The 20,833-nt window shown below is 38.6% G+C and overlaps 1 protein-coding gene across 17 annotated transcripts in view; it reads left to right on the top strand.

The window, feature by feature from the left end:
• The window catches only part of TNIK (TRAF2 and NCK interacting kinase), a 389,337-nt gene extending 370,510 nt beyond the window's left edge, over positions 1-18,827 (top strand). For all 17 annotated transcript variants that reach the window (XM_089675505.1, XM_089675500.1, XM_089675502.1 and 14 more), the window contains 4 exons: positions 4,582-4,731; positions 5,757-5,916; positions 11,159-11,298; positions 16,893-18,827. In XM_089675505.1, the coding sequence (XP_089531631.1) occupies positions 4,582-4,731; positions 5,757-5,916; positions 11,159-11,298; positions 16,893-16,976 (534 nt within the window). In that variant the 3' untranslated portion in view covers positions 16,977-18,827. The remainder of the gene's footprint in view (positions 1-4,581; positions 4,732-5,756; positions 5,917-11,158; positions 11,299-16,892) is intronic.
• Positions 18,828-20,833: the final 2,006 nt, after the last annotated feature.

Below are 20,833 nucleotides of genomic sequence, written 5' to 3'. Positions count from 1 at the left end.
TTGGTGCGAGATGGGCTGGTCTGAGTATTTCAAAAACTGCTGATCTACTGGGATTTTCAAGTACAACCATCTCTAGGGAAACCGAGACTCATCAGACCAGGCAATGTTTTTCCAGTCTTCTACTGTCCAATTGTGGTGAGAACTAATTTGCTAATTTCTACTTATAAGTACCACTTGGAGCATAAGCACCTTAAAGTGGTAATAAACCCAAAACCAGAAATGTAATATATTGCAGCTTACCAATCATTAGATGTGGTGGCTGAAGTAGATTTCTTTTTTTTTTTTTAAGGATTTTTTTCCCTCTGTTTTCACTTGGTGATCAGACCATTAACACTCCACCTGTATTAATGTGCCTACACTGTGGATGGAGGAGCATAGGGGAGACCTTTGAACAGCAGCAGTGTTAGCCTGGGGAAGAGCAATGTTAGATGTACCAGCGAATTTAAATAAACTAACAAACTGAAGCCAAACTCCAGCTAACACTTTTTAACCATTACCCGCCCGGCCTATAGCCATTTGGCGGCGGCAAAAATGCTTCACCATTCCAGGTGCACGCCATTTGGTGTGCTCCCGCACATGCGCAGTTCGCGCGGTTGCAGAGCCGCGCAGCGGCGCGATCTGTCACCGGTCGTGTACCTCGGACACGGCCGATGACAGATCTGAGTACCGGCCCCTGTTGCCGTTACCATGTGACCTGCTGTGACCAATCGCAGCAGGTCACATGACAGTTGTATACAAAGGATGGCTTCATTCATGCCATCCATTGTATACTAGTGCCTAGCTGTGAATGGTCACAGCAGGTCACATGCACATGTCATGTGATTAGTTGTGGCCAAATCACAGCTAAGCACAAAAAAAAAAAAAAAACCTGAATGAATCGATTTTATTCTGGTAAATGCTTGCTTATAGCAAAGTAATTCTTTGCTATAAGCAAATTGTGTACAAAAAAAAAAAAAAGAAAATACTGATCACTTCCCCAAAGTAGTACAATGTTACTATGGTAACATTGTACTACTTTGGTCATAGTAAAATATGAAAAAAAATCTTTAAAAAAATGTAAAAAAATGTAATACAAAATTAAAAATAATAAAAAGAAAAAAAAAATTTTTTTTTTTCATACTGTCACCAGTCAGTGTCCCTGTTCACCGCCATGCCAGTTATGTGATGACGCTGTACTGCACTGGTGACAGTATGTAAAAAAAAAATAGTGAAAATAATTTTTTTAATTTTTTAATTTTCCGAAAAATTATGACAAAAAAAATACAACTTCAAAAAACGCGCCATTCCTCTTATGAAGTACGTCCGACTGTCTACTCTGCAAAAAGGGGTCATTTGGGGATATCTGTACTGTTCTGACATTCTTGGACCTCAAGAAATTAGATTGGCCGTCAGTACTTCAGGATTGATCAATATTCAGATCTATACCATAGTTTGTGAACTCTATAACTTTCCTACAAACTAAAAAATACATCCTAATTTGGGTTATTTTCACCAAAGACATGTAGCAGAATACATCTTGGCCTAAATTTATGAAGAACACTTATTTATTTACAAACATTTATAACAGAAACAAAGAAAAACGTGTTTTGTTTCAAAATTTTTGGTCTTTTTTTGTTAATTTAGTAAAAAATAAAAACCCCAGTGGTGATTAAATACCACCAAAAGAAAGCTCTAGTTGTTTGAAGAAAATAATAAAATTTTAGTTTGGGTACAATGTTGTATGACCGCGCAATTGTCATTCAAATTGTGAGAGCGCTGAAACGTGAAAAATGGCCTGGGCAGGAAGGTGTAAAATTGCCCGGTATTGAAATGGTTAAGAAGTTACAGCAACAGTTTTATTTTTCCTTTTGGGATAAAGGTTTTACATAAATAAAAGCTGACCATTGTAAGCACCCCTGTCAGTGGTAAATGGTTTGTCCCAACCCTCTAACTGCTACATCTGCATGGCAGCTTGTTCTGTTGTAAACAAGAGGCCTACTGACTAGATTTTCAGGTGAAAATAAAAGAAAGCCTAAATAAGAATACAAATGCAGCCATCACATTTAAGAATTGGTAAGCTGCAATATATTAAATGATTGCTTTTGGGTTTAATACTGCTTTAAGTAAGGATAGTATAGATTTAGTAAGTGGATTTAAAACAGAATAAAAAGCAATAGCCTCCCATTGAAGCTTTTTTTTTTTGTACAATAGCAGGAGGTCAAGGAGTGTGTTGGTGGTAAATGAGGTGCATATTCCCAAACTACTGACCACAAGCTGATCCCAGGAAAGAATTTTAGTGACTTTGATGCTAGACACTAGACTGCCCCTCCAGAAATGTATCACTTAATGGCATATTAAGAATAGATGAAAGAAGTTAGCCAGGAATCACAAGCATTCATGCAAAGCTGTAGGGAGCATTATAAAGTATATCTTCTGAAGAATGTACAGTATATTGAATTAGGCTGAGATGATCAAGGTAGTGACCAGCATTATTAGGCACATGAACAGTGATAGGCTGAAAATTTGCCCAGCAAACAATTCCAGGCATTTTCCCACACCCCATGCTTATGTGCATGGCATTTTCCCATGCTTTTATGTACCACATATTTCCAAATGTGGAAGTTTTGTGTTTGTAAATTATACTATGTCGATATACAGTACAGTCACTTACTGTATATGGCAGGCTTTATGCAGCAGCTGCGACCCCTCTAGCAAGGGAAAACACACAAAATGTTATCCTGGGCATAGTTTCAGCCTCTCGCTATCCATTTACATAAGGCCTTAATCTAAGGTGATTTGTCTGTCCAACCCCTACCATGTTTGTCGTTCACCTAAATGTTTGCTCTTACTTTTTTTATTATTAAAATCAAAGTATAGACATACTAACAAGTATAAAGCTATCTACTGTATCTACTGTACAGCTCTTTAAAACCTAACAGCAAAATAGCTGACATGTACAACAGCATTGTTATAGCTGGTATGCTAAGCCTATACTTGTGCTACGGTAACATGCAGCAACACACATTACATGCTGTGGTGTGCTGGAAAAACAGAATGGTTGGCTGCACAAACAGCAATGTGGTGGATGAAATCCTTTATTGGAATCCTTTACATGCAATATAATAAGAACATGACAGCTCCAAGACAGGACAGAGGAGCAGTAGACACATTTCACACGAACACGTGCGTAGTCGTTACTGATTTTCACTTGTCAGAGGAAGCTTTAAACAGAATATAACAACTGATGAAAATTGGCGATTAAACTTGAATCCGGAAAAACATAGTATACAAATCACATGACAAACTTTAAACATGACACATATACTGACAGAAATGAAAACGCAGCTCTGATATGCGTTGTACCTAGAACAAATCACAGATATATAAACTTTGGAACTGGCATAATAAGCAGGGATACAAAAACCCTTATTGTGTACAGTGCAGACAGAAAGGAAGAAAGGGGAGAAAAAAAACAACCCTAAATATAATAATGAAAATTATATGTAATGAAGAAAAATAAAATCAATCCTACTTATAAAAATGAGTAACATCCCACTCGGTATTCAGCCCTTGAGGGATGCGTGTCTGCAAATGAAAAAAAAAAAACCTCCCGTTTGCACAAAACACGAAAGGTGTCACCCCCTCTAGCAGGAGTCTTAACCCTTTCTATCACTAGGATGCCAACTATGGTTCAATCACCACAATGTCGAAATGTCTAGCTACATTGGTGGAACGATTGTTTCTCACATCACCCAGATGTTCATGAAACCTATCCTTCAACTTTCTGCTTGTCTGTCCTACATATAGTGTATGACAAGCAAGGCAGGTGATGAGATAAATGCTGTAGTGCTCCACGTGCCAGGTATTGTGAATAGTACCACAACACACCTCCAAAACACATGTAGTACTCTGCAATGAAGTTTGTTAAAATCCTTGTAAAAAAGAACGAGACAGCGCTATATAATGTTATGATCTTTTTTACATTCACTTTTACATGTTTATAGTTAATATATTATCTACCAGATATCTGCTGTATTTTTGTATTTTTGATTTCTTGCATTGTTTTATATTGTTTTTCCGTGGCGCGCCTCTAAATAGATAAATTTGCCTATGTTGAAATTCTTGCAGTGTACATAGTTCACCCGAAGGGGGGGCGGGGGGTTCTTAACAAAAGTGGAGTTACTGTTTAAGCTAGCCATACACTGTTGGTTTTCTAAAAAAAAAAAATATTTCTCCATCACTCAAGCAAGCTGACTGGAGGAATTCAAACTGTGCAAGTAAAAAGCAGCAGTCTTATGACAACCCCATATTGGCACTGATGTGTCAATTGTAGAGTCACTTCTACAATCTCAGTTGTTCAATATTTGATCATATATCTGTTGGCCTTATATATCAAGCTTGGCCCATACATAACACTGTGGTCACCAGATCAGGTGAGAAAACCACCTCATCTGCCTAATGATCCTTACAGTATGTGTACTGAAAACTCAGAATCTGCAAGTAATTCATGAATGTTTTATATGAATGATAACAAACAATGTTACTTTTTATTTTCTTTGTAATTTCAGCTGCCCAATAATAAAATTGAAAGTATATGTTTAGTCCTTTACAGATCTCCAGCATAGACCATTGCTCTGTGATCTCACTGTAGAAGAAGGTCAAAGGTTAAAAGTAATATTTGGCTCAAGCACTGGTTTCCATGTAATTGATGTTGATTCTGGAAATACATATGACATCTACATTCCATCTCATGTAAGTAAATATGTACAGAATGTGGTTGAGGTATATTGTTGTACCTTTAAATTACTAGAAACATTTGCCTACACTTTATTTTTTGTAGTTAAACATATTTGTTAATTATGCTATGATATGGCACAGAATTTGTCAGTACATTTACAGCGGGGTTCAAATATCTAATCACCCATATGTCCAGGGCTTACGTTTATAGTGGTTCTGGGCGTAAAAAAAGTGAGTCCCTTAAAAACAAATTCTACGCCAGTACAAGATTGGGCGTTGAGAAAGTCTGTTATGATTATAAATATATTTATAATATATATTTATTATATAAACTGTAATTTAATATTTGTGACAAAACTAAAATATAGAAGTAAAGGTAAATATAATGTAATGCACCTTGTGAGGTACATCATTTCTATTCTTGAATTGTTTATGGAGACAGGCTGAAAATGTTATATACTGGTAGAAAATAATTCAAGATATTATAGGTTTAAGTGATATTAAAGTCTTTTTTAAAAAAACAAAAAAAACAAACACACAGCGGAGCCTGGATCCTCCGCTTCTCGGGTCCTACGCCGGCTCTACCAGCCACTCCCTCCTGTCAAGTGCCACCACAGTAAGCAGCTTGCTATGGGGGCACATGAGCAGGCGCGCTCCCGAACTGCGTCTCTGCATGTCTATTCACACACAGAGCCGTGACTCGGCTCTGCTCTCCCCCTTCTCTCTCCTGATTGGCTCGCAGGCTGTGATTGACAGCAGCGGGAGCCAATGCCTCAGTCAATCAGGAGTGAAAGAGAACTGACACTTTTGTGGACATCACTGGATCAGAATCGGGCTCAGGTAAGCGTTGGAAGGGCTGGGGGGGGACTACTGCAATCAGAAGGTTTTTTTAGCTTCTTGCAAAGAAAAGATGAACATAAAAAATCCTTGAGCCTTCAGAACCACTTTAAGTATAGAAAAATCCCAACGAAAGCTTGCAATTTATGTTTTAAATGATATGATGCTTGTGTCTAAACTTGATCTTCAATTCTTGTTTTCAGATTCAAGGGAACATTACCCCACATGCCATTGTCATCTTGCCCAAAACAGACGGCATGGAAATGCTTGTGTGCTATGAGGATGAAGGGGTGTATGTTAACACATATGGCCGAATTACTAAAGATGTGGTGCTTCAGTGGGGTGAAATGCCCACTTCAGTAGGTTAGTGTTTTTGGTAATTGACAAAACAATGCCATTAGTGTACATTGCTTATGTAATTAAATAATCAGGTCTTTGTGGGCACTGTGGATATCCATATTAAAACAATAGTCCTTGGCACACAGGAGTTTCTCTTTTCCCCACTCCTATTTGTCCTCTGTGTAGCTTTATAGTATAGTTGTGTAAACTAGTACACAACAACCAATGTAGATTGTCTTTATTCACCAACTATATCCTCTTAACTCTCATGAATCTTCTGCTTTCCTTGTCAAATGTACACCGAGCACTGGATACCTTTTCTGCCCTCTCAGGTTATAGGTTGAATCTCTGCAAAATGGAAGCTTTGCCTATTAACATTTCTTCTTCTGCCCTCTTGGTCCTACAGTCTTCATTTACATATCATTGGAAAACATAAACGCAAATATTTGGGAATTTTCCTTAACGCCCAGCCTCTCAACTGTATGCCGCCAACTATCGTCCACTGTTTAGAGAAAGCAATCACACTTTGTTATGCTGGAAACCACTCCTCCTTTCTTGGATAGACAGAACTACCTCTCTTAAAATGACTCTACTTCCCAAACTCATGTTTCTCTAGGAAACACTACCCATTAAGGTCCCTTCTCTGAGTTAAAGAAGTTGTACCAAATGTTCCTAGATTTTACTTGGGGAAATTGTAGACATAGAGTCTCGAGACGAGTATTGTTGGCACACAAATCTCAAGAGGGATTGAACTTTTTGGACTTTATGAAATATTATTTAGCCACTCAACTCCACCATCTGGCTTCTTTGTCTACTTTGCGTCCTTGTAATAGATGGACTGAAATTGAACATCTCTGGATAGTTCCAATTCATACTCTTTGATATAATCTTTAAAAGTGAAGGTTGACAATGCTCGTCTTCTGACATCTATGGTTCATACCAAAAATATCTGGGCTTACTGTAACGCTAAATGACATCTATCAGTTAAGAACTCTCAGATGGTTTCTTTTGTGGGTAATCCCCTTTTACCTTCCAGTCTCAAGAGACAGGTAACGTCTCCCTGGTAGCAAATGGCCTTTTTTATTATCGTGATATTGTAAATCCCATATCTCTGAAGTTGCTTACTTTTTTGAACTACAGTCTAAGAATCCTTTGCCATCTCTATTCTCCTATCTTCACATACAGCATTACTCTCAAACTTGGCAGACAAGCTTATATTTTCTAAATTATCTCCTTTTGAGAGAATATGTCCTGGATGGTCCTAAGGGTCAGAAGCTCATTACCGATATGCAATGGATATAAAAAGTCTACACACCCCTGTTAAAATGTCAGGTTTCTGTGATGTAAAAAAAGAGAAAACCTTTAATGTAACCTATAAGCTGTACAACTCAGTTGAACAACAAACTGAAATATTTTAGGTGGAGGAAAGTAAAAATAAAAAACTAAAATAATATGGTTGCTTAAGTGTGCACACCCTTAAACTAATACTTTGTTGAAGCACCTTTTGATTTTATTACAGCACTCAGTCTTTTTGGGTACGAGTCTATCAGCATGGCAAATCTTGACCTGGCAGTATTCAGGTCTGGGCTCTGTCTGGGCCATTCCAGAACTTTAATCTTCTTCTGGTGATTTGGAACTGTTCATAATTCCCTCTACCTTGATTAAGGCCCCAGTTCCAGCTGAAGAAAAACAGACCCAACGCATGATGTTGCCACCACCATGCTTCACAGTGGGTATGGTGTTCTTTTGATGATGTGCAGTGTTGTTTTTGCACCAAACATATCTTTTGGAATTGTGGCCAAAAAGTTCAACCTTGGATTCATCAGACCATAACACATTTTCCCACATGCTTTTGGGAGACTTCAGATATGTTTTTGCAAAATTTAGCCAGGCTTTGATGTCTTTCTTTGTCAGAAAAGCTTCGTCTTGCCACTCTACCCCATAGCCCAGACATATGAAGAATACGGGAGATTGTTGTCACATGTACCACACAGCCAGTACTTGCCAGATATCCCTACAGCTCCTTTAATGTTGCTGTCGCCCTCTTGGCAGCCTCCTAGACCAGTTTTCTTCTCATCTTTTCATCAATTTTGGAGGGACGTCCAGTTCTTGATAATGTCACTGTTGCACCATATTTTCTCCACTTTATGATGACTGTCTTCAGTGTGTTCCATGGTATATCTAATGCTTTGGAAATTGTACCCTTTTCCTGATTGATACCTTTTAACAATGAGATCCCTCTGATGCTTTGGAAGCTCTCTGCGAACCATGGGTTTTGCTTTAGGATGTGGCTAAGAAAATGTCAGGAAAGACCTACTAGAGCATCTGAATTTTATTTGGAGTTAATCAGAGGCACTTTAAATGATGGCAGCTGTGTACTAACTCATATTTAACATGATTTTGAATGTGATTGCTTAATTCTGAACACAGCTACATCCCCCTAAAATATTTTGGTTTGTTATGCAATTGAGTTGTTCAGAATATACAGTAGGTCACATTAAAGGTAGAAATAATTCTGAAATTATTTATCTTTGTCTCATTTGTTTACATCACATGACATTTTAACAGGGGTGGGTAGACTTTTTATATCCACTGTATATAATTTACATCTTTAGATACTTCCCCCTGTCTCTAAACATGGCTACATGCTAAAGTGGGAAAGTGTGCTGGGCCAAACTTTGGAATTGGAGGAGTGGGAAGATATCTGGGATAATGCAAACAAAACTTCTTTATGTACCCTTTAAAGAGAATCAATATAAAATCTTGTTTTATTGGTACCATACCCCTGAAACATTACATGCAATTAATCCTGCCCTACTTCTGCAATGTTGGCAATGTGGGGACGCTATTTCACATTTATTGGGAATGCCCAAAAATGTGTCCTTTTTGGGAAGCCACTAAATCTCTTTTGCAGTCAATTTTTATTTTTCGGTTCCTTTGGACCCAGTTTGTTTTATATTAGGGCTTCCTTAACCGAATATAAATAAAACTGCTATTAAATTGGTTAACCATGTTCTTGCAGAAGCTAGGTGTCTGATTACTTTGAAATGGAAACAGCCCCTACCCCCCCTCCAGGGTTGATTTAAATAAGTGTATACATTATTTCTATAATATGGAGTATTGTTGGAATACGATGTTTATGTATTTTGTGCAACAACTACATCAGTATTCAGTAGAGATATATTCTTCAGATAGTAGATGGCAGTGTTTATAAGTTTGTAGCTGCATCTCTGGTATATTTTGTATTTTCTCTAAATAAAGTTTCCTTTTTCCTTGTTGCAGTGAAGCAGAAAAGCACATGTGGACTGTGCACTGCCTGTTCTGTAGGGCTATATACAGAATCTCTAACAAGCATTGGACTGCCTGTTTGAATAATAGCCTTTTTCAATTCAATAAGATCTGGCGTCCATGGAATCTTTTGGAACCATGACCATAAAATGCCTAGTTAGGGTGATCTGGTTTGTGCAGAGCATGTTATGGGTGCCAGGTTGGGGTGTACCTGTATGTTCTCTTCTCTTATCTTTTCCTCCACTCTTTTTTTCCTTCTTTTCCTTTTCTTTTTTGTGACATACTGAGGGCAGCTATATTGGATTATCCATAAATTGGACTTTTCTCTTTGTCCACCCTCTACCAGATGATAGCCATCATAGCCTGATAGTTTATTTGGTCTATCTTTTCTCTAAGAGGGTCTTCCTAGTTTTAACGCTGTTATGTGATTAATGTATAATTTCTATGACTCGCTGATTATTTTTGGATAGTGATCAGTCTTCTGGACTATTCCGTGGACATTGATGCCTATAGTAATTTATTTTTAATACATAAACTGCCTTAATCCTTCCTCCAGGAATGTTGTATATTCTTGCCAAGTGTCATTTCACTATATTTGTGGATGTTTTTGTTATTCTTTGACTACTTTCTGACAAAATTTGACTTAAAAATTTTGAATTAAAAACAAACAAAAAAAAGGTTCTTAAAACTTATGCCTAACCAAGACAAACTCTGTACATTTTGGATACAGTTGGCAACCATGGCCACATAAAGCTGAAAGTCTTAAAGGGATTCTGTAATGGGAGATTAATGGGGCTGTCATTACTGAACTCTCTTTATAGAATCACATTTCACTTTAATACTATCTGAGTCACTGACTTGAAATGAGCATAGGGATAAGAAGTCCTGATACTCATTTACATCAGACTTGTTTTGGGTTTGTAACTGAGACATACTAGCATTTTCAGAAAGTGTCCTGTAATGGCAGATCCTGTTCTTCTTTTATGACAGAGTTGCTTTAAAAAAAAAAAAACATGAGGTCTGCATTAGCATTACCCTTATGTACTCACAGACTTTGGATGTCCCACAGCCAAGTAAGCTGACAATGTAATCCCTGTTAGCTACATGTAATAGAAACGGTCATTAAAGAAATGGTGCTCAAGCAGGTAGGAACACCTTGTCTGAGTGCTATTGTTTTTTCCCTTGATAGCCTGGCACTAGAGGTACCTGCTGATCATAGCCATAGGCATAAACGTGAACAGACTCTAGAGGCCAAACTAATACACTGGCCAGAACAGAAGACTTAATTGCCCATACACACATACTGTAAATTTATTTCATTCTGCCTGCAGGCTGAACGAAAGAAATCCAACAGCACAAATTGATGTATCTAGCCTGCAAGCTATTGTATTCTGGCAGCTGGCTTCAGCAGCTGTTAGAATACCCAGATAGTATCAAGTGGTGCCAACACAGGCACCCATGGCTTCAATTTCGGCCAATTTGACATGCATCAGTCAAAATTCTAGCCATGTATGGTACTCCTTAGTTTTGTTCATTTGTGCCTACACATTCAGTTGCTCTGGTAACTTTACTTCAAAGAGTACTTTTAATTTAATCCAATCCTACATTCATCCTCATGTGCAGACGGCAGCTATGCTATGACATCATGCTATGCCTGTGATTGAGCAAGATATCTCTAGCATATTAGCCCCTTCCTATTTTCATTTTAGGGCTTTTGGCAAACATGCAGCTTTTCCTGTGGAAATGTGGGGGTATGCACTCTAAACACCCCTGGGGAAAATTAGTGGTCAGCATAGAAAGTTCAGTTCCAACTGTTTGACCCCCTACTGTTTAGTCAAGAGGTGCAAGAGAAATCTTACAGACATATAGGCATTCTCCTCAAAGCCCCCCCCCCCCACACACACACACGCACGCACACACAGGCCATGTTTCTAGATATCTAGCATCACCAGTCTAAAGCGTGTGTTGTCCTTTGCAGCATATATCCATTCCAATCAGATAATGGGCTGGGGAGAGAAAGCTATTGAAATCCGTTCAGTGGAGACTGGGCACCTGGATGGAGTATTCATGCACAAGAGAGCCCAGAGGTTAAAATTTTTGTGTGAGAGGAACGATAAGGTATGTACTATATAAGAACTATGGTTTGACTGTTGGATTATGGTTTAACATCATTCACTCACCCACAGAAAACTAAAGTACACTGCTCAAAAAAAATGAAAGGAACACTTTTTAATGAGTATAGCATCAACTGAATTAAACTCCTGGAATATTGATCTGGTCAGTTAAGTAGGGGGATGTTAATCACTTTCAGTTGCTTTGGTGTTGATGAAATTAACAACAGGTGCACTAGATAGGCAATAATGAGATGACCCCCAAATCAGGATTGGATTTCCGGGTGGAGGCCATTGACATTTTTTTCCCTACTCATATTTTCTGACTTTTGTTTTCACTAGTTTTCATTAACATTTGGTGAGGGACAGTATCACTACTGGTAGCATAAGGCGATACCTGGACCCTACAGAGGTTGCACAGGCCAACTCCTCCACGATGTTACATCAATATGTGCCATTGCCAGAAGGTTTGCTGTGTCTCCCAGGAGTCTCAAGAGCATGGAGGAGATTCCAGGAGACAGAGACAGGCAGTTACTCTAGGAGAGCTGGACAGGACCATAGAAGGCCCTTAACCCATCTGCTCCTTTGTGCAAGGAGGAAAAGGATGAGCACTGCCAGAGCCCTACAAAATTACCTCTAGCAGGCCACTGGTGTGAATGTTTCTGAGCAAACAATCAGAAACAGACTGTCCTTTAGTGGGCCCTGTGCTCACTGCCCGGCACCATAGAGCTCAATTGGCATTTGTCATTGAACACAAGAATTGGCAGGTCTGCCACTGGCGCCCTGTGCTTTTCACAGGTAAGAGCAGGTTCACCCTGAGCACATGTGACAGATGTGAAAAGGGTCTTGAGAAGCTGTGGAGAACATTATGCTGCCTGTAACATCGTTCATCATGACCGTTTTGGTGGTGGGTCAGTGATGGTCTGGGGAGGCATATTCATAGAGGGACACACAGACCTCTACAGGCTAGAAAATGGCACCCTGATTGCCATTAAGTATTGGGATGAAATCCTTGGACCTATTGTCAGACTCTACGCTGGTGCAGTGGGTCCTGGGTTCCTCCTGGTGCACGACAATGCCTGGCCTCATGTAGCGAGAGTAAGCAGGCAGTTCCTGGAGGATGAAGGAGTTGATTCCATTGAATGGCCCCCATGCTTACCTGAACTAAATCCAATAGAACACCTCTGAGATATCATGTTTCTGTCCATCCGACGCTGCAAGGGTGCACCTCAGACTGTCCAGGAGCTCAGTGATGTTCTGGTCCAGATCTGGATCTGGGAGGAAATACCCCAAGACACCATCCGTCATCTCATTAGGAGCCTCCCCCGACGTTGTCAGGCATGCATACAAGCATGTGGGGGACATACAAACTACTGAATACCATTTTGAGTTTCTGCAATGAAATTTCAGCAAAATGGACTAGCCTGGTGCATAATTTTTTCACTTTGATTTTCGGGTTATCTTTCAATTCAGTCCTCTGTAGGTTGATCATTTTCATTTCCATCAAACGATGGGGCATCCTTACATTCCTAACACATTACTCAGTCCATATTAGTATAGATATCCAGCATGATATTTTTCCCCATTGAGATCTGATGTGTTTTTAAAGTGTTCCTTTAATTTTACTGAGCAGTGTATATTACATTTACTGAATGATGGGTGTCTACTTACCTTAGAATCTTTTTACTGTTCTAATTATTTTTTATAAGATTTTCATAGCACTGCTTTCTTTTTGTGGCACTGCAAATTATAATTGAGCTACACAAACTAGAAATTGGGAGAAAAAGAAGTTGATTTAATTCATTATTTCACACAAAGTACTTGGCGAGTGACACACATAAGTCCAGTTTTGGGTAGACAATGTATTTGCACTGACAGGCACTGTACAAAAAAGAATATGTTTATTCAAGCACAGACTGCAAAGGAGATGTTTAATGCTGTCCTCCCAAAAACAATATCTACTTTGTATAACACTTTTCAAGGATTAAAAAGCATTGCCTTGCATACAATGCAACAGCTCTAAGTGCAACCGTGTAAGTGATCTACCATTTTTCCCTGTAAGTCATGGCCACTAGGGGCAGTGTTTCACTTCAGATTGATTGTACGTTTAACCTTTCTGTACAGCAAGTAATGTGAGCTTTCCAAGAAGAAATTACCTTGATATATACTATCTAAGGCATATATAAAAAGTAACTTAAATGCTACTTAAATTGAGCAGTGTAATTGTTTTGCTTTTACAAGTCTTAACATGTAAAAAATTGATCATGCATTAAGTAGTGTATTGTGGTGACTACAGTGCGTAACCCAGTTTCTTTGTATATCTCATTCTTACTGTTATACTGCACTGTCAAGCTGTCCACACGTCATAGTCTGATTTGTGAAATCTTTAGATTTTCCTATAACTGTGTAATAGAAGGGACTTTTTGAATGGTTGTACATTAATTGTATGAGAATATAGAGCTTCAAACTATATAGTTAAAGGTTGGTAAATGAAAATGAGATTTACAGAGATTGTACAAACAGTTGTAATAATTATGGCCAGGTTTACATACAGATATCTGCCTTTAGATTACTAGATATGTTAGTGGCAATGGGGTGGGTTTACAAAAGGGTTAAGGCAGAAGCAAGGAAAATGTTTGCGAATGAGGTGAAAAGTATGGGAAGTAAAGTCCAAAAAAAACTGCATACTTGCTAGCAGATAATTAGTTGATTCAAGCAAATACCATTTTACCTTATTTACTAAACTCCTTGAACATTCGTTTTGCAAAGGTTAAATCCCTTTGCTAAGTGAATATTCTCTACTGCTTTAGTAAATTGTAAAATTTCAGTATTTGCTTCAATAAGAGGGAGACCCACATGACCACTTTAGGAATTGATTACATACAATGTTTTCACCAGACAGTAAAATATGTCATGGATATTATTCTTCCACACCGAATTCTCCCCATACCATTCACAAACCTAATGGAGATACTTCTCCTTCCATGACTGTATGATGATTTTAATAACCCAGCCACTATATAACATTACATGCTTCTGGCAAACACACATTAAAATCTTGCTTCAAATTGATCCCTTACTGGTCACTCCATACTCTACCAGTAAAAATGAAATACAGTTAATGTGCATATTGCACTTATGTGGACATAGAGGAACAATATTGGGTACACTGGCACAGTTAGAGGAGAGTTACAGAGCCACATCTGGTCACTGACCTGAATGATATAATTCTTACGTAGTTACTCTGGTTGAAAAAAAAAGATGTCCATCAAGTTCAACCAAAAGATAAAACAAAAACACCTTGCATCCTCAGAACTAGGGATGAGCTTTGGGTTCAAGTTCTTTAGTACAACTAGAACCAAAGCTGTTTACAGTTCAGCAAATAGGCAAAATAAATGGCCAGAGTTAGCCAGTTTGCCCTCCTTCTGAAAATCTGGCTGCTGCAGGTAATACAGCATCACTACCTCAACTGAATGGCACATGCCAGCTGCCCACCGGCTTGTTTCAATGTGTAAACAGGTTGGCGGGCATCCCTGGTGACATTACGAGCATGCCTGGCAAATAACATCAACCAGTGTACCTGGCAGGTTTGTTGACATTCAGCAACTGGCCAAGGAGCTGTCATTTGCAGCAGGAGAGACCAGGATAGGGGGGCAGCAGTTGGGACAAGAGCCTCATGCCTGCAGTCCTGGCTGGTGGATGTGGGAGTATGCAGGGGAGGCATATGTCAGAATCTGAAAGCTCACTTCCAGAATAGGGGGCCCCCAGATATTCAGACCCCCCATTAATTAAGCAAGAAGTACATAGCACTTGTTGTTGCTCATTCACAAACAACATTGACGAAGTAAATATAAACACAAAGATGTCAAAGAAAAATGACATTCAAAATTATGTAGATCCAACATGAATCACAATGAACAATGCCACATGCCCATGACACTTTGGGGGAGATTTACTAAAACTGGAGAGTTCAAAATCGGGTGCAGCTCTGCGTAGAAGCCAATCAGCTTCCAGGTTTTATTGTAAAAGCTTCACTGAATAATCTGAATTTAGAAGCTGACTGACTACCATGCACAGCTGCACCAGATTCTGAGTGCACCTATTTTAGTAAATTTTCCCCATTCTGTCTGTCTGTGCCTACACTTACTTCCTGATACCTATAAAGACCGCTATGGGCTGGACTTCCAATATGTCTGCCTGTGCTCCAGTCCATTACATGGTGGATTGATGGGACTAGTAGTTGACACAAATTAAAGATGAGATTGTTTCTGAAGTCTTTTAAGTTTACAAGTTACAAGGCATTTCTGGCAAGATCAATGGGTATGTTCTTAGCCTGAAAAAAATAAAACAATTGAAGTTACCTATAAGCTGCAACAAATTACATTATTGTTTTGGGGTTTGGATACACTCTACGTATGTACCATTGAGAGCATTTTGTTCTAACTGTTTGATATTTGCAAGAAATCTATTTGACCCTGCCAGACATCTTGTCAGCTGATTACCTCCAGTGCTGAGTGTTAACTGATACATTGTTCTCAGTTATCTCTGAGCATCACAGACCCCCCTCCATGCAAAAGAGGGAAGTTCTCTGTAGTCTTGCCCAGTGTTATAAAGCTGCTCCTCCACAGATGCAGTACAGTGAGTAAGTGATCTCATCCTAGGATGGGAAGTGTGTTAAAGGTAGGGTCACAAGGTGGAAAGTACAAAAAAAAAAAACAATCTGAAAAGAAAACTGGTAAGCTGCAATATATTTGTTTTGTATATGCTTTGAGTATGATTTGTGTGTTTTCTGGTATGATAGGAATTAGTTCACCTTTCAATTAGTTTTGTTCTTGAAGCTGTTCAGGGATGGTCAGCTTCTGAAGACCTTTTTACGTGGAAATTCAGCAATCCAAACAATAGATGAGTAGATCGTTTACTATAAATAATTTTATAAAAAGATTTCCAGGAAGATTAGTAATCTCCTGTCCATTGGGGATCCTCCCATATCCTTACACAGAAGGGTCTCTACCCACTTCTCATGCAGGATTTTCGTGGAATGGGTCTCTTATTGTCTATTACAAATTTCACCTGCAGCTCCACTTACTGGTGAAATCTGGTATTGTGACACAAGCTGACAATTCACTGGTTCTGTAAGGAATCACCAAATGTTTGTTGCTGAACTTTAGTCCACCAAGCACTTCAAAAGTGCTGCTGTGGTTCTATGTGGTGTACAAGGAAACCTGTTCATATAGTTTGATCATCAGGTCTTTTGTTTGAAGGTCACCATTTCTGAAATTCTTTCTTATACTTGGCAACTTGGTGAACATATGTATTTTAGTGTTGTGCATCCTGTCTGTTTCTTGTTCATTTGCTGACTGGTGTTGTAATTATGTTTTTTATTAACTATGCATCTAGGGGTTTTGTCAAAATAAAGAGAATGATTTAAAAGTAAAAGTGTTGTGACAGGTTGAGTCTGCTCAGTGTTACTACACAGACACCCTATTTACAATTAGATACGGAGTTCCAGTCTTTTTGAAAATTCCCAATAAACGCCCAATGCAAAATGATTGCACAAGAGCATACTTTTTCATGTTTATGACTTATGCTTGTCTTTTATAGGTGTTCTTTGCATCTGTCCGGTCAGGAGGCAGCAGCCAAGTCTTTTTTATGACATTGAACAGAAACTCCATGATGAACTGGTAACAGAGCTGTCCGAACAATCCTATCCATGGCATTATTTCTAAACTAGGTCTGGTTTTTGTAGACGTGCATAGCCTCGCTGGATTTTCTGCTGCTGCTTAACCTGGCTGGGTATTCTTGTTTATCAGATCTGCAGAGTACACAGGACTAATTAACAGCAGCGTGCAAGGATTCAGCAACCTTGCCCTGCAACAGAGAAGAGACTTTGCACTTCAACACTGGGAACTGTGGTTCACAGGACCACAGACGTCAGCTGTCGGCTTGTTCATTTTACCTTTTCATTGTGTCTTATTTTGTAAGAATGGCAAAAAAAACAAGTATTGAGACTTGAGCCAGTTTGTTGATTCCTGTCTGCCTGCTCTAGCGTTATATATAAATATAGATATGTTGTAAAATTACTGAGTAAAATAAGACAGCACAACAATGTACCTTTTTTCTGTTTTGCTGAACGCTAAAGCTGTATAGCTGGGTAATTGAAGATTTAAAAAAAAACCTTTTTGCCTTCATCAACCTGAGTGTTGCTTTTTGATAGCAACAGCCTAATTCATTTTTAATGGAAAGCAAAGTTTCCTCTTCTTTTGGGAAACGTAGTTTAAATGGCTAAACTAGCCGTCGTCGAAATAAATCTTATGCCATTACTCGATCTGTCTGTTCATAGAGTCGATCAATGCTTAAACAGCAGTGTGCATTGGTATTGTAATGAGCAGCAAGTGCTATTTGAGAAATGGAAAGAGACTCCAGTGCTGTTTTTCTTTTTGTATATAATGCAACAAGTCAGGGCAAAAACCAAGAGGTAATATCAGTGGAAAGGTTTCAGGTGATTGGCACCTTTTTAAATTCCATTTACAGCTATTCAGACAGATAGCTAATAGGCAATAATAGGACTGTTGCCAATATTGTCACAATGACACTTTCTAGTATTAACCAATTAAAATGTCAGGAGCTTCTGTGAGGCTGTGGCCTACTAGTTAAAAAAAAAAAAAATCAAATAAAAAAAAGAATAGTTTTTTTAACCAAAGGATGGCAAAATGAGAGCAATTGCCGCCACGGTTTACAGGCTTCAAGCTTTACTGGCCAACATTGTAAAGACAGATTTCTTAGAATTACCCAACGTACAGTAACAGACCACATCTGTTAAAAAAAAAAAAAAAAATTTAAAAATTAAAATTAAAAAAATATACAAAAAAAGTGTGTATGTAGTTCAGGTGATAATGAGTCTTTCAACACAAATGCTCTAATAATTTAATGATAAAATATGTGTATCAAAGGTTTATTTTTAATAGCTACAAGCATGGCTGGCTGTGATAATAGGGTGTTACATCAAGAAAAGTGTGGCGCTTTTTTTTTTGGTTATTAAAATTTTATTTTATTTTATTTTTGGGTTTACCTACCTCGTTTTGCTTATTTTTTTTTTTTTTTTTTAGCTCTTCATTGCAGCTTTGTTATTCCTATGACATATAGCAGAGGTGCACTAGGAACTGCCAGTGAAATACAGTTTGCCTCCTACAAAAAAAAAAGCTACACATTCTAATGCATTCAAAACCGTATGCCTGCAGACTAGATAAGAGTCACAGAATTGTTTGCACTCCACTAGGACACTTCACAGCAGAATGATGTTGATCTAGTGACTGATTTGGAGGAAAACTGCTACACACTCTGTTATTTACAATTTGGTTGCAAATTGTTTTCCTTTAGTGGCTGTGATTGTACTTTCGCCGGGTGCTTTTAATATTTTGTTGCTAACTGATGAACCTTTTAACAGTAAAACAGTCAAAAAATACACAGTTGCAATTCTTTTTTATTGTGGGTTTTTTGGGGTACAGTTATGAAATAAAAGGGAATTATTGTGTTTCACAGATTGTTTGTAATCATTTACTTACGTGTTCTTTTTTTGGGAGGGGGGGGAGGTCTGACAGCACAAGTGAAAAACAACACAAAGTAAATGTGAATTCTAGGGAATTGTCCTATTCAGTTAAGATTTCTAGTTTATTACCGGGTGATCCGGCCACTTAAGCTGAACATAACTGCTTCGAAATTTGTCTGGTTCAACAGGGACTGGCTGAATTTCAATCCATGTAAAGGGCCCTGTGGGTGTACAGAAGTCAACCTATTGATCGACGTCTGTACAACCGCCCTGTCAGATTTTCCCCACATAATCAGCACCGCAGGTTATAGCCAGTAGCACTGATCAGTGTATTCTGATAGTGGGGAAGTCTCTTTGTTGTCAGCATACAAAGACACAGTGGGAGGATTCCCCCATCTACATCAATTGTCCATTTAATGCTACCCTCTTCACTGATTGACAATGCTGCTGTCCAAGGGCGGCTACAATATTCCTCCATAGATGCAGTGAAGCAACCACAACATCCAATAATTAGTAAGCTACAACATATTCCATTTTTGTTTTTGGGTTTAGTTACCTATAGATATTTGATGCCAGTTGCCTAGTTTAAGCCAGATTAGGTGATCTTGGGTCTATGGAAGCAGATAGATGAGCCTGCCTGAATATCTGAAATGACCTAATCAGGCTGAAGTTCAGCTCCAGCAACTAAAAGATCTGATCAGTAGATTTTCTAACACTGAATAAACACACACACACACACTCACTAATGAATATGTATGGACTGTAAACTACTGCACCTCTTTAATTACTGTTCAGGAAATGAAGACAAAATGAATATTGAAGGTGATGACTATCTTTACCATGCATCTGAGTAAAAAAGATAAGTACTTTCTAATGATTGTAACTGAGAAAAAGAGAGACAGATATTTCATCCTTATCATGTGTGCATTTTGGATTCCTTAAGCCAGCCATACATGGAACGAAATTCAGTGGGTTCAGCAGGGTCTGGCTGAGATTCAATCTATGTATGGGCAGACTGTGTTAGTAAGGGAATCAAGCAATTTTCTTTCCTTCCACCTGTGGTGGAAGGAAAGAAAATCAAATAATCTATGGGATTCCTTCTTTTTGCTATGCATTAATAAAATTCATATTTTAGGTACAATTTACAAAAGTTTTTTTTGTATTTTTACTTCTCTTGAATATATCAGCTCATTGTTTAATATTGTCTCACAGGAGAAATAGTCTCTAACTTCAGTAGTGTTTGTAGAGACATCTACAGAATAAGATACTTGTAGCCTTGAGATGACAACCAGAAAATCCGACCCCCAAATGACATGATCATGCACAATCATATTAGTTTATCCTGTGTTTTTAGGCAATGATCAGGCCTGAACATGGTTGCTGATCTTGTCAGAACAGTAGTGATCAACCACAAAAAAATTGCATATAGTTGTATCTTCATCCAAGAAGAGGTACTGAGTGTTCAAGGTGTCTGCAGGGGTGAGAGTGCCCATAGTAAGTCTAAAGTTGTCTTCAAAGGTTTTATCATGCTCATGGTGAGCCAAACCGTGTCTGCAGAGGTTATAGAGTGGCCATAGTAAATCTGGAAGTGTCTGTAGAAGTTATAAAAGTGCCCATGGTAAGTCTGCATGGTGAGTCTGGAGGGGTTTGTAAAGGTTACAAACTCCAAGGCTCCTTAGTGAGTCTTGAGGTTTCCGCAGAGTCTTCAGAGTACCCATAGCAAGTCATACAATGTTTGCAGAACTGGGGCTATGGTAAGTTGTGAGGTCTCCGCAGATCATACTAAGGACCCATAATAAGACCAGAAGTGTCTGCTGTCACCAGTTTTGATAAATTCCTCCAAGAGTGTCCAAGGTGAGGCCTGGAGGTGTCCATGAAGGTTACTAAGTGCCCTGAGTGAGCCTGGAGGCATCTGCAGAAGATACAGGGGGCCCACGGTGAGCCTGGAGTGCCCATGTAATTTTCTTCTGTCATTTTCCATCTGGCCAGTGGAGAT

Source organism: Staurois parvus, unplaced genomic scaffold, assembly GCF_062004578.1.
Source record: "Staurois parvus isolate SC_StPar_1 unplaced genomic scaffold, SC_StPar_1.0 ptg000155l, whole genome shotgun sequence".
Taxonomy (NCBI): domain Eukaryota; kingdom Metazoa; phylum Chordata; class Amphibia; order Anura; family Ranidae; genus Staurois; species Staurois parvus.
Note: the sequence above shows the minus strand (reverse complement) of the source record. Positions and strands in the feature narration are given on the sequence as shown.